This window comes from Colossoma macropomum, unplaced genomic scaffold (assembly GCF_904425465.1).
Source record: "Colossoma macropomum unplaced genomic scaffold, Colossoma_macropomum, whole genome shotgun sequence".
Classification (NCBI taxonomy): domain Eukaryota; kingdom Metazoa; phylum Chordata; class Actinopteri; order Characiformes; family Serrasalmidae; genus Colossoma; species Colossoma macropomum.
This window is the reverse complement of record NW_023494803.1, coordinates 17312275-17334445: the sequence shown is the minus strand read 5'-3', so window position 1 is coordinate 17334445 and position 22171 is coordinate 17312275. Positions and strand designations below refer to the sequence as shown.

Sequence of the window (22171 nt, the reverse complement as noted above, 5' to 3'; positions counted from 1 at the left end):
CTCGAACACTGTAGTCTCCTCCTTCAAATCCAAATCCTGCATTTGCAAAAGAGGGTGGTAAAACGGGCTAATTCCAAAATCTGTAACCTAAACTGTTACGTAACAGTCTTCACTCATTAATATTTACACCCCCAAAATTTACACACCAGCCCACATTCTAGCCCAGCAGAAAACAACAAAAAAGGAGCATGAGATGTGCAGAAATGTATTGTTCCAGGCTTTGAAGCGGAAGTCAGCTCTTTTCATACCCTTCCCAGGGAACCGAACTGTCAACAGGCATGGCTGACGTTCATCTTTAAACGAGGCTGAAGTTGGCTTCCTATTCAACAGCTTCTTAACTGAATGTTCTGTTCCACCTACAATGCTACAGCTTGTACAGGCATCAGAATGTAATTGTGGCACCATTTAACATGGAATGGCATTGTCTGAAGAGAGGGGCAGTTCCTACTTTATTAGCATCACAACCCCATCAGTAACCTGTAAGCAGCTGGATATGCTGCGTGATTGTATTCACTTTTTGACAGCTGAAGCCAGATCATCTTAAACTGAAAGTTTCATAGTGAGCTAACAACTTTAATGTACTCTGTGTTGTTGTCGAGATCGAAAGAAAGTAGCTAGTATAGGTAACTCCAAGTAACTAGGATAGCTAACTAAATAGGATGACGGCCTAGTTTATTTACATTTTTAGGACATTTTATTTTCCTGCCTGTGCCTATTTCGACATGTTGCTTCTGTATGAGCCCTCATGGTGCCTCGCTGTAAACCAGCAGATCGGAGCAGCATTCATCAAATCATTCATGAGCCCCCAAAAAAGGGAAAACAGCTTGTTTCATTCTAGGGCCAAATCAAAGGGTTGCAAATGGGTGAGTAAAAGCACATCTGTGCATTTTTTGCCTCAACCAAAGTCAAATATCTTCTATGTAGACATCAGATATCTTAAAATACTGAATAAATGCATGCTTTATAGGGTGCAATGCCTCATATTCGATTCCCCAGTGACTGTCTAAAGTTTCACTCAATTGTTGAGAGACTGTCACGATCCTCAATCCTGCTGATGCACCAACCAGAAAAGTTCGTAATTATTGGTGCATTAACAGCGATATTTTTGCCAATACCATTAAAACCACAGTTCATCAATATAAGCTCATATATCAACTGAGTTCTACAAACAACTGAGGTAGATTTTCAACTAGTCTCTTGCTTGTTAGACAGGGACTAAGAGGACTTTTTTTATAACTGAGTAATTAGCACACACCATAGGCTTTTATAGTCATCTGAATCCAACCTATTCTGATTCATTCCCAGGCTGACTCTTATCACGATTACTGTCACAGTTGGCTGTAAGTGTAGCCTCTTTCTGGAATTTTCATATCTCCAGTCTCCCCTCTGCCAAACTAAATTCAACACAGAATGAGGACCAACATCTGTCATGACTAATACTGATCACAATGATGCTTCAGCTACACATACACAGGTGAAAAAACAGAGAAAGAGAAAGCGAAATAGAGAGATGATGAAAGAGATGATGAGATGTGTCCATCATAGTACAGCTGATATATTCTAAAAAGTGTTTTTTTAAAAAAAAGAATGCTTGTGGTCACACAAAAAGAAGTGCACAGACAAGATAATAAGCATTGTGTTGTTCACTTCCGTCCACTGGCTCTGAGTTAGTAGATTGTCATGAATTCTGCAAATCCAGCCATGAACTGTCCTGTAGGTGAACACAGCTGGATTCCAACAAGTACATTTCAAACTCATGCTATTTGAAACCCATCATGTCTTAGATATTTTGTTGAAGGAAAGATGCTAACATGGCATGGTGTACATAACCCTTTGCTAAACCTTGCTCCTAAATACCCACTGGCCAATTGGAGCTGTAACTAGGCCAAGGCATGGTTGTACATTCAGAACCAGATTCTAAGAATTTGGAGTGAGGAGTTAAATTTGATCCATATCTTGAACTATGACACAGGATCCAGATTAATAACTGTGGAAGGCAGAGTAAGCTAAGACACTTGCGCTTAACTGACTGGCTGCTTTGGCAACCTGACTACAGAGAGACATATATATCACTCAAATACAGCAAACCAGAAAGCTTCATCAGTGTAGTAGTTAAACTGCTGTAGTAGTAGTAGCTGCTGTTGTATAGTAGTACTGTAGTGTAATGCTAGCCTTATTTTGATGCATCATCAATTAAATATGCAGGAGTGTGTACTCGTTTGTAGTTTTATACAGCAAATGTATATAGGACAACATGCATTGTATTCGAAACATTTTTGTTAACCACAGGGTGCAACAGCAGGGCTTTTTTAAGTTAGTGTAGGCCCATAAGATAAGATCTTTGTCATTATCATGACACAAGTTCCCGCAATGAACACATCATCAAGGGCTGCAATGACAGAACGGGTCAAATTACTTCACATGCACAGCGCCAACGTGATATAACTAAATTGGTGGGAACATGACTTGACCATTCGGCTAAACAGCCAGTTACAAAACATTCATGTGCACAGCTCAAAAACTAGTCTATCCTGAACCACTGGCCTGTAAAAATGCTTAAAACCTGACTACTCTCGCTCTCAGTGTGTGTGAAAATGTGTGGTAAAATGTATGAAACATAAAGGTCTACTGTCACAACAAACCTGCAACATCATAAGTAGCTTTTCAAGGACTTAAATACATATTTATTTGTTTTTGTAGGCCTATAATTAAAATAAAAACATACATCATTATTAGAAATAGAATAAAAAAGCTGACTGTTTCTAGACTGAAGCTCCTCACTGAGCTCATGATCATGATGCTTCATATGAGCAGTGCTTTGCATCAGTGACACTTATGCAGCCTTATAGTGCCTGTAATTCTGATTTATAAAGCTGTTAGTATTTCATAATTTTCAAAATTTCAATGCAAACACCACAAACAACAATGAGACACTGCAAACGACAATCACTGTGCAAATATTACATTCAGCAACTGTCGCTGTGGGAATATAATAATGCCAGGTTAACAAAGCCAAGGCAATAGATGAGTGTGCTCAAGCCCCGGTGAATGATAAACTGTCTATTTCAGCAAGTGCAACCATCTGCAAGGCTGCAAAATGGATTGCTCAATCGTTTTGTTTATTTATTAATTTATTTACTGCATATAAATGCTTCAGCAGGCTGGGGAAAAACAAGCAAAACGCCGTAATTCCATTTAAAGATATTTTTCACTTGAATTAATAGCTTAATGTTGTCCTAGGTGGAAAGTCAGACAGTATTTAGGGCTAGAATAAATTTACGAAGTGGGAGCGTTACTGTTCTTAGTAAAATCGGTCAGGAGAATACATCCAGAAATATGAGAGGTAAGAGAGAGAGAGGATACAATTGAGAATACAGTCACATGCAAGAGTCTGGGTACCCATGTTTTTGATGTACAAACTACATTTTAATGCACAGTAACTATTTAAGTGCTGAATTTAGCATATTCGTAAAAAAATGGCACATTTTATTGTTTGTGGGTTTTTTCCATTCCATTCCATCTAGGCTTCTGTCACATTTGTACATGGAGCTGAGCACTACTGACCAGTCAACTGGCCAGTTACAATTATTATTCAGATTTTGGTCTATCTTTGATGCCAGTAATGTGAGGCAGGTAAGTGCACGGGTGCTGTATCTGAATGCTGCTGCTACACCTATACCAAAATGTCACAGCATTGCTTTATGCATGACTCAATGTGGCACCGTACTTACCTTGGCCTCTGAGGTGGGCTCCAGGTAGCACAGCCGATTGCCGAGTCCTTCAGCAGAAAGGCAGAACTTGCGATTCTCCTTCTGGATGCAGGCCACACACTGCAGCACCACCTCATCATCCTGTCAGAAGACAATACAGAGCACAGTGGATGAACACTAGTAGACACACACACACACACACACACAATTTTAGGATTTTACCTATGTTAATATGTTAAACATTCAAACGCTATCAAACCACTTCAGCTTTCATTTCTTGAAGTAGGTCATGGTCAATTTTGAGGTATTTGGATCATTGTCCTGTCGTAGATGCCAGCCTCTTTTCAACTGACTGACTGTGTCACATTTGTTTTCAAAATTTGCTGATATTTAATGGAATCCATTCTTCCATCTGCCCATGCAATGTTTCCTGTGCCACTGGCAGCCACTCAACCCCAAAACATAACAGATCCACCCCCATGCTTAACAGTTCACAAGGTGTTCCTTTCATCAAATGCTGCTCCTTTTTCTCCAAACATTCCTTTGGTGATAGTGGCTAATGAGTTTAATCTTTATGTCATTAGTCCACTGCACTTGCTTCCAAAATGCCTCTGGCTTGTCTACATGATGTTTTGGAAACCCCTTTTATAATAAAACCAAAACATGGAGGTATGGAAGTTTTGTCCCAGTTGAACTGTATGTTTTCTTATTTTAGGCATATTTGCAAGTTCCATTACTTCCATGAAAAAACATATATTTTTTACTCTTCAAAGTAATGCTTAGTTGTTTTCCATGGTTCAATATAATAAAAATCCTCAAAATTGAATACCACTTTTTAACTGCTTAGTGGTTGCTGTCCTTGAGTGATGCATCTTCCATGTACATTGCACCAGTAAGCATAACACTTCAAATTTATTATATGATTTTGGCCATACCACAAAGCCCTATGTATACAGAAGCTGCATAACCCAATTATTGGGCTAAAATCCAGCTGTCTTTATAACTATATTTACTGAAATCCACTAATGGCATTAATCCAACATAAGAAACCACAATATGGTTTTTATATAATCACCTAAATAATCTGATAACTGTCAAAATCATTAACTATTTCATATTATGATACTACAATCAGACAATAATTGCATGATGAGTGTGCATGATGCATTAGCACTCCAACAGCTTCCCCATAATAGCTTATAATACCCAGCAATTTTCACATATTACATAATATTTTACTGAGTCACAGTAATTTATTACTGTATAAATTACTGTGTATTTTAAAGTATAAGTTGCATTGTGCAGTCACCTTAACCCTCATTTACCACATAAAATTCTTCTTATTATCAGTGTTTAAGATGAAAGGCTGCATATTTACCCTCTCCCCACACACTCTGTCAGCAAGTGCCTATATGCACATGCCGTGATATTCAAAGTACAAGCTTATTAGCATTCAAACAAAAAAATTATCCCTTGAGAAATACTAGACGCCTTTTAAAACCCCTTTGGGCTATTTACACAGCTCTTTGGTACAAACGAGAGGTAGTGTAAATTATGGGAGAGTTCAGGTTCACTACAAAGATAATGATCAAACTAAAGCACAGTTTGATGAGCTTTGAAGTGAAGGAGGCTAAGTCTCCTTTTTATAGTCGTCTTTTTTGAACTTGAGGGGGATTAATGCATAAAGGCTCACATAAATGCTCTCAGGATCTGTTGGGTACATTTTGTCTTAAGATCCAAAATAATCCACCGAGCTGAGAACAGAATTTCAAGAACTGATCAGATACGGAGTGTTTAAAATGCTGCGCAAATGACTTTAGTGTAGATAAACTGAAATATTACACATTTTTCAAAATAGTGGTACTATGCTTATAATACTTTTTATGAGGAACTGTTAAATTGACAAAATGAACACAGCAACCAGTGTTTCTGTTAGCTGGTAAATGCCACTCTTCAATGGGAAAAAACGTATTAAACATTACATTAAATTAAAAATTTTGCCCACCATAAAATTGTCAATGTCAAGCTTGAAACAATAGAAGAACCCTTTTTGGTGCTATATAGGACCATTTACAACACATTCTCCATCGATCTGAAGAACCATTTCATGCTTAAATGGTTCTTTGCATGGTGAAATGGTTCTTCAGATCGATGGAGAATGTGTTCTACTCAGAACTACTTAGAACCACAGAGCCATGCCCTTTAGTAAAGAACCCTTGAAGAACCATCATTTTTAAAAGGTTAGCATACAACTTGTCTCCAAGAATATTTTATATATTCACAACCACCTTTGACAGAGCTGTAATGAAGAGCTCTCAGTGGAATATTAGCAAAACATAAATATCTAGCTAGGTAATAGCTCCATAAACAGGTATTAAATATAGCCAGCTGGCTAGGGATGTCAATGGAGCAGCTAAACATAAATAGCTAAAGAACTACTTAGTTTGGCAGATTGCTACCACAACTCTGAAGACCTGAAGGGTCCTTAAGGATGACTACAGGTATATCAGCTTGGCACTGGTAAACTGAATCATTCCTAGACACTATGACTGGAACCAACTTCCCTTGCAGAAACATGTCAACACATCGTTGTCAATCTTGAATTAAGAGATAAACATGTCAACACTATCCAAAGAAAAACAAGCATCTCCATAATGGTAACTTTACAGGAGAAGGCAAAAATATTCTTAACTTTTAATGTAATTTAACATAAAGAAATTATACTCCAAGCAATGTTGGAGCATTTCTGTTGGTCTATTCATCATGACATTGGTTTTCAGAAGTGTTCCTGAGCCTATGCAGTGATTTCCACTACAGAATCATGTCTGTTTTTAATGCAGTGCCGCCTGAGGGCCCAAAGATCACGGCCATGCAACATTGGTTTTCGGCCTTGTCCCATGCATACAGAGATTTCTCCGGATTCTCTGAATCTTTTAATGATATTACACACCATAGATGATGAAATCCCCAAGTTCTTTGCTATTTTACGTTATTCCTGAGTTGCTGCACTATTTGCCTGTGCAGTCTTTCACAGAGTGGTGAAACCTTCCCCATCATCTGAAAGACTCAGCCTCTCTGTGATGCTCTTTTTATACCAAATCATGTTACTGACCTGTTGCCAATTAACCTAATTAGTTGTGAGATGTTCCACCAGGTGTTTTTTTAGCATTAGACAACTTCACCAGTCTTTTGTTGCCCCGGTCCCAACGTTTTTGAAACGTGTTGCTGGCATCAAATTCAAAATGGGCATTGTGGGCAAAGTGGTTGTACTTACAACTTTTAAACAGCATAAGAAACAAACATTGCATATTTATGTCATATATTTCTGACAAGTGGCTTCAGTGGTTATAAATGTCAGATTATCAGTTTTCACTGTTCAAAAGTCCAGCTAGTGCTGCTAGTTATATGAAGTCTCTGCTCATTCAATATATAGACAGACTTTCATTTATTACACTTATCAGCTGTAGTTAACACACAATAAACAAATTCCTGATCTCAAGCTCTATCCCATTTACTTCTACTCTACAATCATCAACAATCTTCAGACTGCTAAAGCCATATTTCACCTTGTTTCTACTGTACTGGCCACATCTGCTATATTTAATACAGCAGAATTACAAGAACTGACTGGTCACAAACACAGTGCAAACAGTTTTGATGAATTAAACAACTGCAACCTCATGCAAGACAATGGATATGTTACACTTTCTTTTTTGGCCAAGCAGAGGCCAGACAAATACACTTTAGTCTATCCTCTGATTTCTATAGAGAGCACTTAAATCAGAAACCTAATTACTTAAAATGGAACAACTGCACTGGATAAAAACAGATTACCTTAAGCATATCTTTATTAGAAACAAACACTGCGTATTTCAGTGTTTTTACAGGGCATTTTCTAACATCTCTGTGGCAAAACATCAATGGTAATGTGTTATGTGTCCAAAGCCAGAATAAGGAACTTCTCTTCCCTCAGCTTTTGCCCAGCCATCAGTAGATTTTAAATTTCAAAAAATCAATCACAAGCACAGAGCATTGCTTCCGGCACTGTAAGCAGTTCTATGACAAAAGCAGCTTTGCGCTGTTTAAACTTTATTCACAGTAGAGTGGTCAAGCAGTGCATCTCCTAGACTGCAAAGACGAGACAGATGAGAATACAGTTCTATGTTTCAGGATACCTATGTTGCAGAAGAACTTTCAACTTCAAGTTCATACAACTAGGAATGTGCATTCTGACTAATTATGATATTCCAATATCTGAGTTCATAAACAGATAAACGATTAACCACAAAGGACAAAAAACAGGCTTTTCAGCTGAAATTAACGCATCACAGGCTAATAAACAAACACAGCAAACTGAAGTACTAACGCTAACAGGCTAATACTTTTTGTTCATCAACGTGTTATAAATCGTATATATTTTTCATCACTGCACTTGAGTAGTGGCTGCCTTGAATGAGCTACTAAGCTAAGGTTAATACCAGAGCTAACTGGCAGATGTCTCATCTTCTCCACAAGATGTTCTCTTTAGTGAATTATGAGCCAATTAGTTAGTTAGTTATTTAGTTGTATTAGTTAACTGTTCATTTATTATTAGTTACTTAGCAATTGATGAAGTATTTCATAATTGGTAATGTGTTCCCAGTAAAGTAAATCATTCTCACCACTAATTATACTGTGGACTTATAATAAGGACTTGACTAGTTAAATGGGAAATACACATTAAACATACATTACTGAATGACATTTACTGATATCATTTATTGATGATTCTACACAATAAATCAATCAGGAATCGATTGCATTGATCAGTTTTTATTAAACTCCTTCACACTTGCGTCTCATTCAATGAAAGCTTCTTTAGGGATCCAAGAGTGGGGTTTCCGTTGGCAGTGCTTCAAAATTAACTCTTTTAGCACCTTAAAATTTAAGATAATAGGACATTAGCATCCATCCATCCATCCATCATCTAAACCGCTTATCCTTCTGGGTCGCGGTGTAGGACATTAGCATGACAGATGCTATTTTAAAAGAGTTGCACACCTGTTATCTCTTATATACTTTTTATAATCTCCTATGCTCATGCAACGTGATCCATAAAGGACATTACAATGAAAGTACAATGGAAGAGAAATGTATTGATAAATCCATAGATTAATTAACACATAATTAACAGTACTACACACATATGTACTAGTTATATATCATATCAGTAAACACATTTAGAAGTTCATCAGCAGTGTAATAAGCAGCAATTAGTACACAGCTTACAAGTAAACAAGCAATGAACTAATAAAAAACTAAACTATCAGTTAACAGTAACAGTGTAGTCAATTACTGATTTTAAGTACATAATAATTTACTAAGTAATAATGAATACTTAATGAGCCATACATTAATGAAATAATTAATAATTAATGACATAATTAATCTTTCATTTGTGACCCTTAATGTAAAACCTTATCTTTAAATCATGTCCTTGTAATGTGCTCACATTAAAGCACTTGTGTTTCACTGTAGAAAAGTATAATGTATTAACATTATATATTTTCTCTCTGAGTATCTGAAAAAGATCTTAACAAACACCTGAACAGTAATTTCAGTATCTGAATACTGTAATCCAGAATGGTTCACCGAGTACTCATGCACATCCCTAATTGAAACCTCAATAATGAGTACATTCAGTACAATGAAAAAACAGCAGGAACATTCTACATTCCACATCTTTTATAGCACACTATGTTTCACTGCCAACCATTAGTAAAAGATGCAGGTTTTAGGATAAGGTCAGAACATACCGGGCACTTTTTCTAAGCTTTTCTATCCTTTTGAAGAAAAAAAGACCTTAATCCTAGGTCAGTGGCCGGGACTGCTTAAGACGATAATCGTTGGAGTGTGTGGTCTGGGTGTCTGTGTCTATGCGTGTGTTGCTCTACTGGAAAAAAGGCAGGCAGAATGTGCTGATGTTGCTCCTCAGAGCAAGAGAGTGGTGCAGCACAATAGCCAGCTGCATCATTCTAATCAGGAAGGGGAACTTTGCAGCATTTCAGAAAGATGCAGTTCACAGATGAGAATCCTCACTGAAAAAGCCGTCCAAAAACGTACAGCCTTAAAGCTTTTCCTGAGAGGCAAAAAGGGATTGAAATGTTGTGCTGTACAGAACATCTTGCAAGGCAAATGTATGTGCACATGTTTGATTATCATCCTTAAAGGCCTTAAGACTACATATAAGGGCAGGGCAATATGACAATATTTATCATTATCATTATAAAGTACATCGCAATATGTCACAATATGCATTTCTAAGCATATAACGGATATCCTCAGTACTTAAATACACTTTCTAACTGCATATTTGATTGCAAAAATTGTATGATTAGTCCGAATTTATTGGATTTAGTGCAGCACAGTAAGCTGTATGCATAGCTTTTGATAGTATTTTTTCTTGTCTTTTCCAATTTATCAGATGTCTGAAAACATATACAACATATACATCTCGACATATTATTTATTGTGAAAACTACTTGAAGTATCATGATATTACTTTTTTGCTATATCGCCCCCCCCGTACAAGACACATGCTGTATTGATACGGCAGCTCACCTTATAGTACAATCAACTGCTTTTTGATATTGCAAACAGGAAAGACACCTGATAGTCACATCAGTATTTCATAACAGGAGAACCACAAAGCCTCCACTGTTTACTTTCTAAACAAGTGAACAACTGAATGTTCTTGTATCATCACTGTTCAGACGATATTTACTATTGTTGTCATTTCCTCAAGAGTCAGTTAGTCTGACTGAAAGGCAAGGTAGAATTTTCTCAGAAATCACACAAGCAACTGCTAAATGGTCCAAAACCGTGTGGAGCACAACTGGTTACACAAACAAAATAGGCTATCTAGCAAAATAAAAACAGAACTGTTTTCCCTTGCAAAAGGAAATATTCATTTTCACATATAATGTGTTCTTAGCATGTCACAGACACATCTATAGCGTAGTTACGTCCATGGTCTAAATATAGACTTGATGTCCGTTAAACAATGTTGATGAGTGCACCATTGACCCCTACTTTGAGCTCAACTTTCACAAGACGTTTAACTGATTTAGAAATTTCACACTCAGCTTGTTTCTACCCTAATATTTCTGCATTCCCAACCACATTTAGCCCAAAACGTTCTCATGGTTGTCCCCAGATGTTCTCTTAATGAGATCGCACCTGTCCCTGTAAAACTTAAACTTCAGAGAGAATTATAATTAGAGAGATTCTTTTTTGACCAGCCCAAAGCTGCAGAAAGTAAGTATTCTAAACGCAAAACAAGTAAGGTAATAGAAATATAATGATGTGAAAGTCTTAGATATCCAATTTTAAGCTAAAAATGGGACAGGGACTTACACTGAAAGACAAAGTAGAATTTTCTTGGGAATCAGACAAGCATCTGCTTAATGACAAAAGAAATACAAATTTGCTTACAGATGTGCTGTCATGGCCAACTGCATATATGCTCACACTGGTCCAATATAAACACCTTAGTTGTGGTTAATAAACTAGTCCACTGCACTGAAAAAGCAGACCAGAGCAGCCAGAGTGCAATGCAGTAAACCCTGCTAATGCAAAACATGAGTTTGACTACATGCCCTCTCAATCAGTGCCAGTGTACCAATCTGTGTACCTTCTCACATAAGTGGCTTCTCGAGACAAGTGAATTTTAGAACGTTGTACTCCAACAGGGAAACATGTTAGACAGCCGCACTAAAAGCCTAGCACTGTAATAGCCTTGTGACAAAGCACTTATTTCTCTAGCTAACGTCTATGCCTTCATTGTGCCAGTCATAAAGTGAAGCAGTGTTCCATTAATTGAGCTGTGGATACCGCTAACAATGGCCAAAAGTGAACAGCCACCAATCATGCTAATTGTTCTTGTTTCTATGCAGCAATGTCATCGTTTGCTTCAAAAGGTTTGGCAGATGTATTTCTTTAAAGTAGCCTTTGACAATTGAACAAATTAACCATTTCTATTCAGCCACATCCAGCTAATACCTTGTTATTACAGGCCATGACAGCAGTAAAAAAGTCAGAGCTACATCGTTGGCTTTTTCTATTTTATATTGCTGTGCCAGTCAGCAGGGCATTGTCCAAATCCTTGGAACAGAATTTAATGCTACACAGGGGCACTCTTATTGCAGTACAAGCGCTATGTTTGAATTCAATGGTCAAAACCCAGCTAGGGTCACTTTTTAAAAATGATGGTGAAGCATATAGAAATGATGGTGAAACCTGCCTAAACAGTCATTCGACACAGGAAAGAAAAGGATGCCAAAGAATTTTTTAGTTGATCAAGAGGATGTGTACCTACTTTATATAGTTTTTTAAACGTGCTTAACTTCATAGGTCTGCCAGTCAAATTGGGGGTGGTCTTTTTTCCTAGTTCATAAGAATCAAACAGCTTGCTTAGAGAAAGGAGTGAGCTATGATGTAGGACTGTAGTTTTGTTAGGTCAAGAACTCTGTTCCTAGAGCTGGGCAATATGACAATATTTACCATTATCATGCTAAATTAAATCACAATATGTCATAATATACGTTTCTGAACATTGTGGATGTTGTCTTGCACTTAAAAACACGACCCAGCTGCATGTTTGATTACAATAAGAGCAAAATTAGTCCTGTACACTCTCAGGAAAAAAGGTATGAAACTGTCACTGGGGCATTACCCCCTTAGGTCACTGCAGTGGTACCCTGAAGGGTACATCTCAATGATGTTTTCTTGTCTCCACACACCCCGTCTCATCTCCATGCTTTTTATTTTATTGTTCTGTTTTAAAACATAAGGTTTTGAAAAGGTACAAATATGTACTTTTCACCTGGAAAAACTTATTTAAGGTATACAATCGGACCTTAAAACCACTGTTGTACCTTTGAGGATACATTTACATTGTTTGTAGCTTGATGAATGAAAAATGTACCTGCACAAAACCTTTATTTCTAACAGTGTATAATTAGATTTGGTACAGCTCAGTATGTGAAACGTTGAATACAAATCATTGTATTTATAGCTTTTGATAATAGATTTTTAAAAACCTTTGTCTGTTCCAACTTTATAAAATGTTAGAAAAAAATATATCATTTATCATGAAAACTTATTGAATTATTGTGATATTAAATTGTAACATTACATTTTTGCCATATTGCGCACCTCTACCCCAAAATATGATTAGACAATAGGTATTATGTCTACGAATGCTTCAACTTCAAAGATCCAAAATGACATCAATATGAAACAGAGTGACAATAAGCATACAGGCTCGACTCCTGGTAAACAAATGTATAAGTTTAACCTTATGAAAGCGATGGTCATGCTTGAGTAGAATAAGGCCACAGTTGACACATACATTTCCATTTGACAGCAAATAACAGATTCTGCAAGCTGGTAAGATTTGTTATGTTCCACCCACTTGAATAACCACTCCCACTCACCCAGCCTTCACACTTTCACTGTCACAAACAAAAATCACAATTTGAAAGAGTGCATTTTTTCAAATCTCAAGAGTTTTAATTATAGCCTATATTATCAACAACATTATCTTAACATGTTATAAGTGGAAACCCTTCTCTTAAGATTGATTTACAGCTGAATTCATACACAGTGGATGCAGGAACCAGCACTCAAGCAGTCAAAATCTAGGCTTTGAAGACGTAACAGTTTGCTTAACTATTTGTAAACAGTGCAAAATGTTTGTAAACAATCAGTGTGTATAAACAATTGACTGTCAAGTCATCCACACCCTGGCTCATGTTGCACTGGAAGGCTCTTATACTGTAACATTACAGAGACCACATTCACCGATAATCTTCAGACTACTAATGCATTCTCTCTTTCATGATGTACTTCATACAATCTTATAGTAAAATCAATTGACTGTTGATATTGCAAACATTTGTCTTGATATTGCAAACATCTACAAAATCATTCCTGCCAAGGTTCATTGTCAGACACCACATCATCATTTTATAACAGGTATAATACAAGGCTCCACATTGGGCCCTTGCTGTTTTGCTGCGTTGCAATTTTAATTATGTCCTATATTATAGACAACATTGTTTTAAAAAGTTGTAAGTGGGGAAATTTGAGCTTGTGAACTGCCTGAAGATGAGGTAGACCAATCAGAAGCAACCAAACACACATGTGCTTTGTACATAACAACACAATCACAGTTGACTGGCAGCCTGGCACACTCTGTTCAACCTCAAGCCAGAAAAAATGGATACGCTGGTTTTCCTGGCCAAAATAACTGGACTGGACAGGTAATCTGAAAATGATGAAAATTTAAAACGCAGTCACAATTTTTGTAAGAAAAATCACAGTAAGATATTTTCCTCAAATCAGTATTCAAATTGTATTCAAATAGCTTTTAGAACGTTTTAGCTGCTATAGAATGTAAAATATACCATTGTTAGCTTAATACAAATATAACACTGAAAACCCCATCAGGGTGCTAGCAAAAACTAGCTTTAACTTCGTGCTGGCCATCAGATAAACAAAAGCCACTTACAAAGCAAATTACATGGCTTCTGCATTAAACACTGCTGTATAATGACATGCTTGACGCTCATGATGCTCATTATACTAAAATTGAATTAAGGTGTTATTTGTTTCACAGCTGTCTTTTTAAATAAACAGCAAAATATGTCTCTGTAAAGTCTTGCTAATATTATCCCCAGATTCCTGGCAAAAACAAATATCAGGCCTAGCCTGAACTAATCTATTACCTATTCACTGTCTATTCAATGTCCTTATTAGTCCAGGACTACCATTAGCTTCAGTCTTAAGAAAGGTTCAGTATAACGTTCAGTTTTATTACAGCATTATTTTCCAACCCATTTCTAGATGATTCTGATGGTTTCTGATCAAGCACCCCTTAGACGTTACAGAGAAGGCTGTGAGTGAAATGAAATCAAGTGCATCCGAGGACATAATGTGCCAGAGCAACAGCTCCTTCACAGCCGTCTCCTGAGGCACATGAGGTCTTTGGTCATTCAGTTTGAAGTCTGATAACTAGACTTGACTCAGCAGAGTCTCACATAGCCTCATCAGTGAAAGATACAAGGTTAAATATCAAGCCCTATGGCACGTCCTGTGGTGGTTGTGCGTTGCATAGTATACACAGTAAACGGTAATCTGTGTGACTTGACTAAGCAAATGAATACCATATAACATGTGTAGCTAAAAGCTATTTTGAGTAATAGAAAAAGCTTAATGTGACAGATGTGCAAGTGCACTTTCCTAGATGTGTCCACAAAAAAATGCATTTGAAATTTAACTAAATTCGCATGAAACATTGGGATTTCCTTTTTTGTGATGAAAGAGGAAAATTTTCAAAGTATATTTGCATAGTCAGCCCCCCCAGTCTTCCATGAAACTTGTTTTTTCATACAGAAAAAGGTAAAATCTTTTTAGAACAACAAAGTGGAAACCCTGCTGTTAAGTTTGCTTTAAAGCTGAATTCATATGCAGGATGCAGGAACCAGCACTCAAGCAGTCAAAATCTAGGCTTTGAAGACCTAACTGTTTACACTTTTTATAAACAGTGCAAAGTGTTTGTAAACAATCAGTGTGTGTAAACAAATGACTTGACTATCGAGTCATCACACACTGGCTCATGATGCACTGGAAGGCTTTTATACTTTAACAATTCAGAGACCACATTCACCAATAACCTTCAGACTAGTAATGCATTCTTTCTTTCTGTTTCATGATGTATTCAATACAATTTTATAGTAAAATCAATTGACTCTTGATACTGCCAACATTTGTTGCATTTGCCAAAATCATTCCTTTCAAGTTTCACTGTCAGACACCACATCATCACTTCAATATTGCAACCGGTGTAGCACAGGGCTCCCCTCTGGGCCCTGACTGTTTTCCTTCTAAACACAGTCAAAATATCTTTTAGACTTCTTGCTCAATCAGATGATGATATACTGTTTCTCTCACGTTCCAAAATGTCATAAATAACCTCCCATATCTCTGCATGTTTTAACAAAAGGACCTGTTTTAAACATAATGACTGAGCCTATAAGCCTCTGTTTCTCCAGAGCATGATTCTAAGTTAAGCTTGATGGACTGGTTACTGAACTGTTTGAGGAAAGATTTATCATTGTAAATTTTCCCATAAGTATCTAGTTGTAGAATGGTCTCCTCAGCTCATGTATCAGATGTCCTTATTTAAGGAAGGACCTCAGTCTGCTCCGCTTGATCCAAAGCCAAGATATTTCATGCATCAACTGCAAAGTGATACAAGAAGCACAGAGGAGCCTTCTGAGAGACAACTAAGTCACAGCATCACAAGCTATCTATAGTCCAAAAAGAAGAGAGCTTGAATATTTAGAATGTCTGAAACCTTAGAAAGACACAGTTCTACATTCAACAAGACATCTTCTGAGCAAAAGAGCTGAACAGTTTTACACTGAATGATTGACCTCAAGATAAGGTCACTGAGATTCTATGAGCAAGAAATGTATGTAAGCATTTAAACAGTTTGGTAAATAGTTTGCGTAATTGATAAATTATAGTTTTAAGGAAAAAGGCAAGAAGTGAGTTTTGTACCAGGTCTCAAGGAACTGTGTTGATAATAAGTAGTATAATAAGTATAATAAGTGGGTTACATACACAGCCAAGAACTGATTTCTGGTACTCCTGAAAACAGTCATGAAGGGTTTGCTTCAAGTGAACCCTGGTCTGATCCACAGCATATGTGAAAGTTCTCAGCTCCTGGTGCTGTGCATCAAGTAATGTGATTGTCACATTCCTCTCCGTTTCATGTTTTGCAATGGCAGAGCAGGACATGGAAAATGATGCGAGGACTTGCACTGAGAGTTTCAATATTTGTCAATGTTTCTAGATAAAAGTATGGCATCCAGTTTCAGAAACCACATAAGCAAGTCAAGTGTGCGATGATTTAGGCATATTCCGTGCTAACTTGTGGGGTACAAGCATCCATTACATGATAGCAACATTAGCGGTGCTGGGTCTGGACTCAGGTATTCAGGACAAGTGTGAAAATGCTCTTAGATACAGTTGTTAATGGAATCCACAGGACAGGTGTAAAAAGCCCCACATGCAGCGCCACCTTTACAGACAAGAGTAGGTGCACTGGGCTGGAATATACAGCTCACTTTCTCTTCAACTGTAGCTCCTCAGTACTACCTGCAGACATGACCTACATCACAAACAACATAGTTCAAGGGTGGCCACACTACAACCAAAATAGCCAAGTAGTGAAAGTTTATTATTAGAAAGTAGCATTAACTGGGCAGTGGCAACAATTTGACATGAGTTGAACTGCTTCTGTCTTCAACCTGGCCAACTGTGCATTGTCCATTTCACATCTATATGCATCTATATCACATCTATATATTCTGAGAAGATTTAAAAGGGTTATTATTGCTTATTTTGGAATAATAAACAAAATAAACACATTTCCATTTTCCTAGCCAGTTCATCTATACATTGTCCTTGTATAATTCATTCATGAAGTCATGAAATATGAAGTCTCTGCCATTTTGCCATATTCTCCTATCAAAAAAGGCATGAGATTCTATGAGCTGTTGGGAATTTCTTCCCATTTCCACAGCAATGTAGTGCCTTGTCCTCCACTACAACAACCACACCCACCAACCTAGCCTTCATTATGTCACTGCAGCCTCTGTTTCCAACGTGATTTCACAGCGAACCCTGTGGCACACTTAAACAAGAATAAATGTGCTGTCGCTGGATGCCAGGTTTCCAGTGGGTCATGTTTTCAAGCCCTACATTGTATAATCAAGTATACACCAAGTTAGTTTCTGTATTTCAGTTTAACTGGTAGTATGATGTGCCCTCCAGGATAATTGTTTGCATCCCTTTTGTGACTGAAAGTTCTTGAAATATAATTCAATTACTAAGCTACATGGGTGATGTATCAACTTGGGGCACTGAGTTTTCTGACTGATAAACTGATATGTAGGAGAAGTCTAAGGTAAACACTAGTTGGTTACATGTCTTTGATGGGTGTATAGAGGATGGTCACTTAACACAAATTAACGCTGAATTCCTGTGTGTAGTAGCTAAAATAGCAAAATAGCATTGTTAATAAACTGGCATGACGGTGAACATAAACACTTTGGAAACTTCATGCTGCATCCTGCATTCTGGTTGGTCCTCCATGGCAGTCTGTTCATGCTCTGTACCAGACACAGATTTGAACATATACGGTCTAACAATACTGTGGTCCAATGTAGCCATATTGAGTTATACATCTGTTGTGCCCAGTCACACCCCCTCATGGAGTTGGCCAATGAGAGTTTTCTAATTTCAATATAGAATCAATGACCCGTATTCACAAAGCTTCTCCAAGTAGAAATGCTGATCTAGAATCAGACTCCTCTCTTACTATGACTTCACAGACAAGGACAGATCCTAGTTCTCCTACTCTGAGAACTGAATATGGGCCAGTGCTCAGGAAACTATGTTTTTTTCACAGATGAGAAAATTCTAGGTTGAAATTAAAACATTCCCCCCCCCCACTCATCACAGATGTCTTTCAAAGAGCACAGGTGGTATATTAAACTGAGAAAAAAGAGTAAAATATGTTCTTTAAACCAAGTCATTCTACCAGTTTGTTGAAGTCATTCTACCAGTCTGTTGTACTAATTCGACCAGTCTGTTGTAGTCATTCCACCAGTGTATTGTAGACTCTCTACCAGTCTGTTGTAGTCATTCTACCAGTTTATTATAGACTCTCTACCAGTCTGTTGTACTCATTCTACCAGTGTATTGTAGATTCTCTACCAGTCTGTTGTAGTCATTCTACCAGTCTGTTGTAGTCATTCTACCAGTCTGTTGCAGTCAATCTACCAGTCTGTTGCAGTCATTCTATCAGTCTGTTGTAGACGTTCTACCAGTCTGTTGCAGTTATTCTACCAGTCTGTTGTAGACGTTCTACCAGTCTGTTGTAGACGTTCTACCAGTCTGTTGTAGATGTTCTACCTGTCTGTTGTAGGCACTACTTCTTTTATTCTGTGCTGTTGTGTGCTGGGACAGCAGCATTAACAAAAGTGCTCTGAACAAATTAAACTAACTTATTAGGAAAGCTGGCTCTGTTGTAGGAGCCAAGCTAGACTCTTTGGAGGTTGTGGCAGAATAAAGGACGCTCAAGAAGCTGTTAGCGATCTTGGACAATACCTCACACCTTCTGCATGCTACACTGGACAAACAGAGAAGCACATTCAGTGGCAGACTGTTACAGCTGGGTTGTGTTAAAGAGCGCCATGTAAGATCTTCCTTACCCACTGTATATATAGCTATAAGGCTCTACAACGAGTCTCCTTACTGCAGAGATGGTACTGACCTCCTGCTGCCTGAAGTGTGCTGATTCATATCACTACATCACCTCTCTTTTTAACTTACACTGTGAAATATATCATAACCACTACCACTATAATGACAATCTCACTGTGCACTTTAGACTGCAAATACTGCTGCTAATTCTTTTTATACTCATTGTGTTGTAAACTACCTCATACTACTTAGTGCAATACCAGCTCTCATGCAAATACATATACTTCTATTCCTACTCTCTCATACTGTACTCTAACTTATTTACTTGCTACTGTAACACTGCAATTTCCCTCCGGGGTCAATGAAGTTCTTTCTTTCTTTCATTCTTTCTTTGCTTTCTTGGCATTTTTTCCATCCATCTACCTATCCATCTAAGTCATGCCAAAAAAACTGAAAATATCAATTATCAAGCCAAAATTTCAGGCAGTCATTAAAAAAGAACAAATTAAAATTCATTCTTAAGACATTCTTAAAGCTAAAGAACATCCTGCTATGAAAAAGCAACAGGGACCTTTAAACACTTTGTACTTCCAAGAAAAATATAGGTCTAACTTTTTAAAATTCCCATGGGATGCAAAAAACAGAAGCATCAAAGTGTAAACAGTGGGTGCGTCTACCTGGACTGCAACAGAAGTTCAAATGTTCTGCACATGTACAGTATATCAGCGTTCAAGGGCATCTTATTCTGGAACATTCTTGGCAAAAATGGGTCCTACAAAAACAGTCCTGTCTAACTAGGTGCTTTTGACCAGAGAGTTTGCTGATGAAGTGATTCACAGAGTTTTTGCTTTTAGCAGGTCTGTGAGAAGCCTAACATGACTCAGAGTAGGCGAGTCGTGTTCTAGGTAGAGAGGAAAAAAAAGAAAACGATTTGTTCCTGTGACTCACCGCCAAGATGAGGTTAATGCTAATGCTCAACAAGCTGAGCAGTCTGGCTGCCTGTATGCATTAATACACACACACACACACACACACACACACACACTGCAATCCTCCTTTCCAGGTTATGCTTATGCAGTTTGTGACAATGTATGACACATGTATGATTGTTATCTATGAAAAATGGACACGAACATAACTCAGGCTTGATGGCTGCTACCCTGTTTTTATCTAGTTTTATAGATAACAGCATTTCACTGTCTGGAAGCAAGTCGATCTGAGATTACCTTTGACAAGGTGAGATTAAGGGATGCAGTTTGCATGATGCTAACTGGCTGGATATCACTTGTTATCTATATGAAGCTCAGTACAAAACTAAAGACAAGTTTACAACAAACACATGGATATTAGGATTACTTATGCTTGCAATATTGTTGCTATTCATTTCCCTTTCTGTCCAAGCCAATCATAAAAACGCATTAGGCTTGTTTGATATTGATTTTTCCCTGTTCACTTTTTAAAAAATCTCAATTAATGATTAAATTTTTTGATTCAATTTTTTTATTTGTTCTAGATTATTACATCATTAATCGAGATTTTAAAAAATCTCGATTAATGATGTAATAATCTAGAACAAATAAAAAAAACTGATGCACAAAAAATAAACCTAAAAACATTGAGGGGCGCTGTTGAGTCAACAGGGACATCACGAGACAGCACATTTGTGTAGAGCAACCAGTTATGAACAATGTCATTTTTAACAATATTTTTATTGACTTATGCGTAAAGTGTAATAATAATAAGAAGAATAATGCTGAGGGTGGTCAAGCTTGATTTGGGTCATATAATGTCGCCTCTTGTGCTTCCAACTGTGAGAAAATGTTGACTAGTGCTCTCAGTTTTTGTCACTCCTAGATTTAAGCTGTGTCTGAAACAATTCGTCCAGGTCCAGTTGGGCCACCACAAGGTTGGAGCCATTATCAGTTGCAGGATGCAAGAGAGGCAACTTTCGTCCAGCTTCCAGCAGCTTTTGTCAGTCACTTGCATCTCTGGGAAACAGCTGGTCTTGAGGCATTTTGACTGTAATTTCCAATCACTGCTGATGGAGTGTGCGGTAACAGACATGTACAGCTGTAAATGAATACCTCCATGACTCATTTTTCCTCATCAAGCAGCTCCACGAAAGTTTCACAGTGTAAAGTCAGCCTTGGCTGATTCTGCAGATTCAAAGTGTTACTGTCTTTTATGATGACTAGTTTATTACAGTTTTTACGTCATGTTGTTCGGATTGTTTGGTCGACCCTTTTCATCAGGTTTAAATCTCCAAAACTGTCAGGCTGCCAGATTTTTTTTCTGAACAAGGTCCGCCATTTTCCCTCCGCAATTACGGTCAAAGCAGATGGGTTCATGATGAGGTCACGGCACCTGTTTAAAAGGTATTTTAACAAGCTACTTAATAGCAAATGCAACACTAACAAGAAAAAGCTAAACTAAATGTAAAATCTACATTTTTACCATTTAAAAAGAGTGAATTTAACAGTTAAAAGGTTTAGGAAAGTAGTGAAACAAAAGAATTAATGTCAATGTCACTGGATATCGTGGCAGTGTAAGACTGCATAGGGATGATCAAATTATTACATCACACAAGCCTACAACACGTTAAAAAAATGTTAATGCTTTGAAAACTTTGATGAGTTTGTGGAAGCTCTGCACGTTATGTAAATAAAATACATATACAAATGAAATAATTTAATTACTTTATTGAAATTATTTGAACTTTCTTTGTCCACGTTTTGAGCATTTTTTGACAGAACACTATATAAGCAAACAGGCAACCCTGAACATTTTGTTCAGTATGGGCAAGGCAAGCTGGTTTGTACCAAAGGAGCAGCATCTAATTTAACTCTAGCCTTCTTCACAGAATTTCTTTGTTCTTAAAGGCGCAATGTTTTTTCCTGCAAACTGAAATATTAGTTTTACTGAAACATGTAGTGCATTCCATTCCAGTGGCAACTGCGAATCAGCCACTGTTTTCAAAAGGTAGCTCTCTTATTAGGCAGCACTGTATCCAGAAAAGGAGCCTTAGCAGGCATTTTTCAGAAGCATCATGTCATAACTTCTACTATGCTGTACTGTACACTTAATATCTGTTTACTTGCAATCACCCGTTAGCTTATACCTACCTCCGACTGTACAAGTGGATT

The 22171-nt window shown here is 37.4% G+C and overlaps 1 protein-coding gene across 1 annotated transcript in view; it reads right to left on the bottom strand.

The window, feature by feature from the left end:
• The window catches only part of LOC118823245 (ryanodine receptor 3), a 282056-nt gene that overhangs the window by 228937 nt on the left and 30948 nt on the right, over positions 1-22171 (bottom strand). The window contains exon 2 of the mRNA XM_036592700.1: positions 3732-3851. Coding sequence (XP_036448593.1) covers positions 3732-3851 — 120 coding nt within the window. The remainder of the gene's footprint in view (positions 1-3731; positions 3852-22171) is intronic.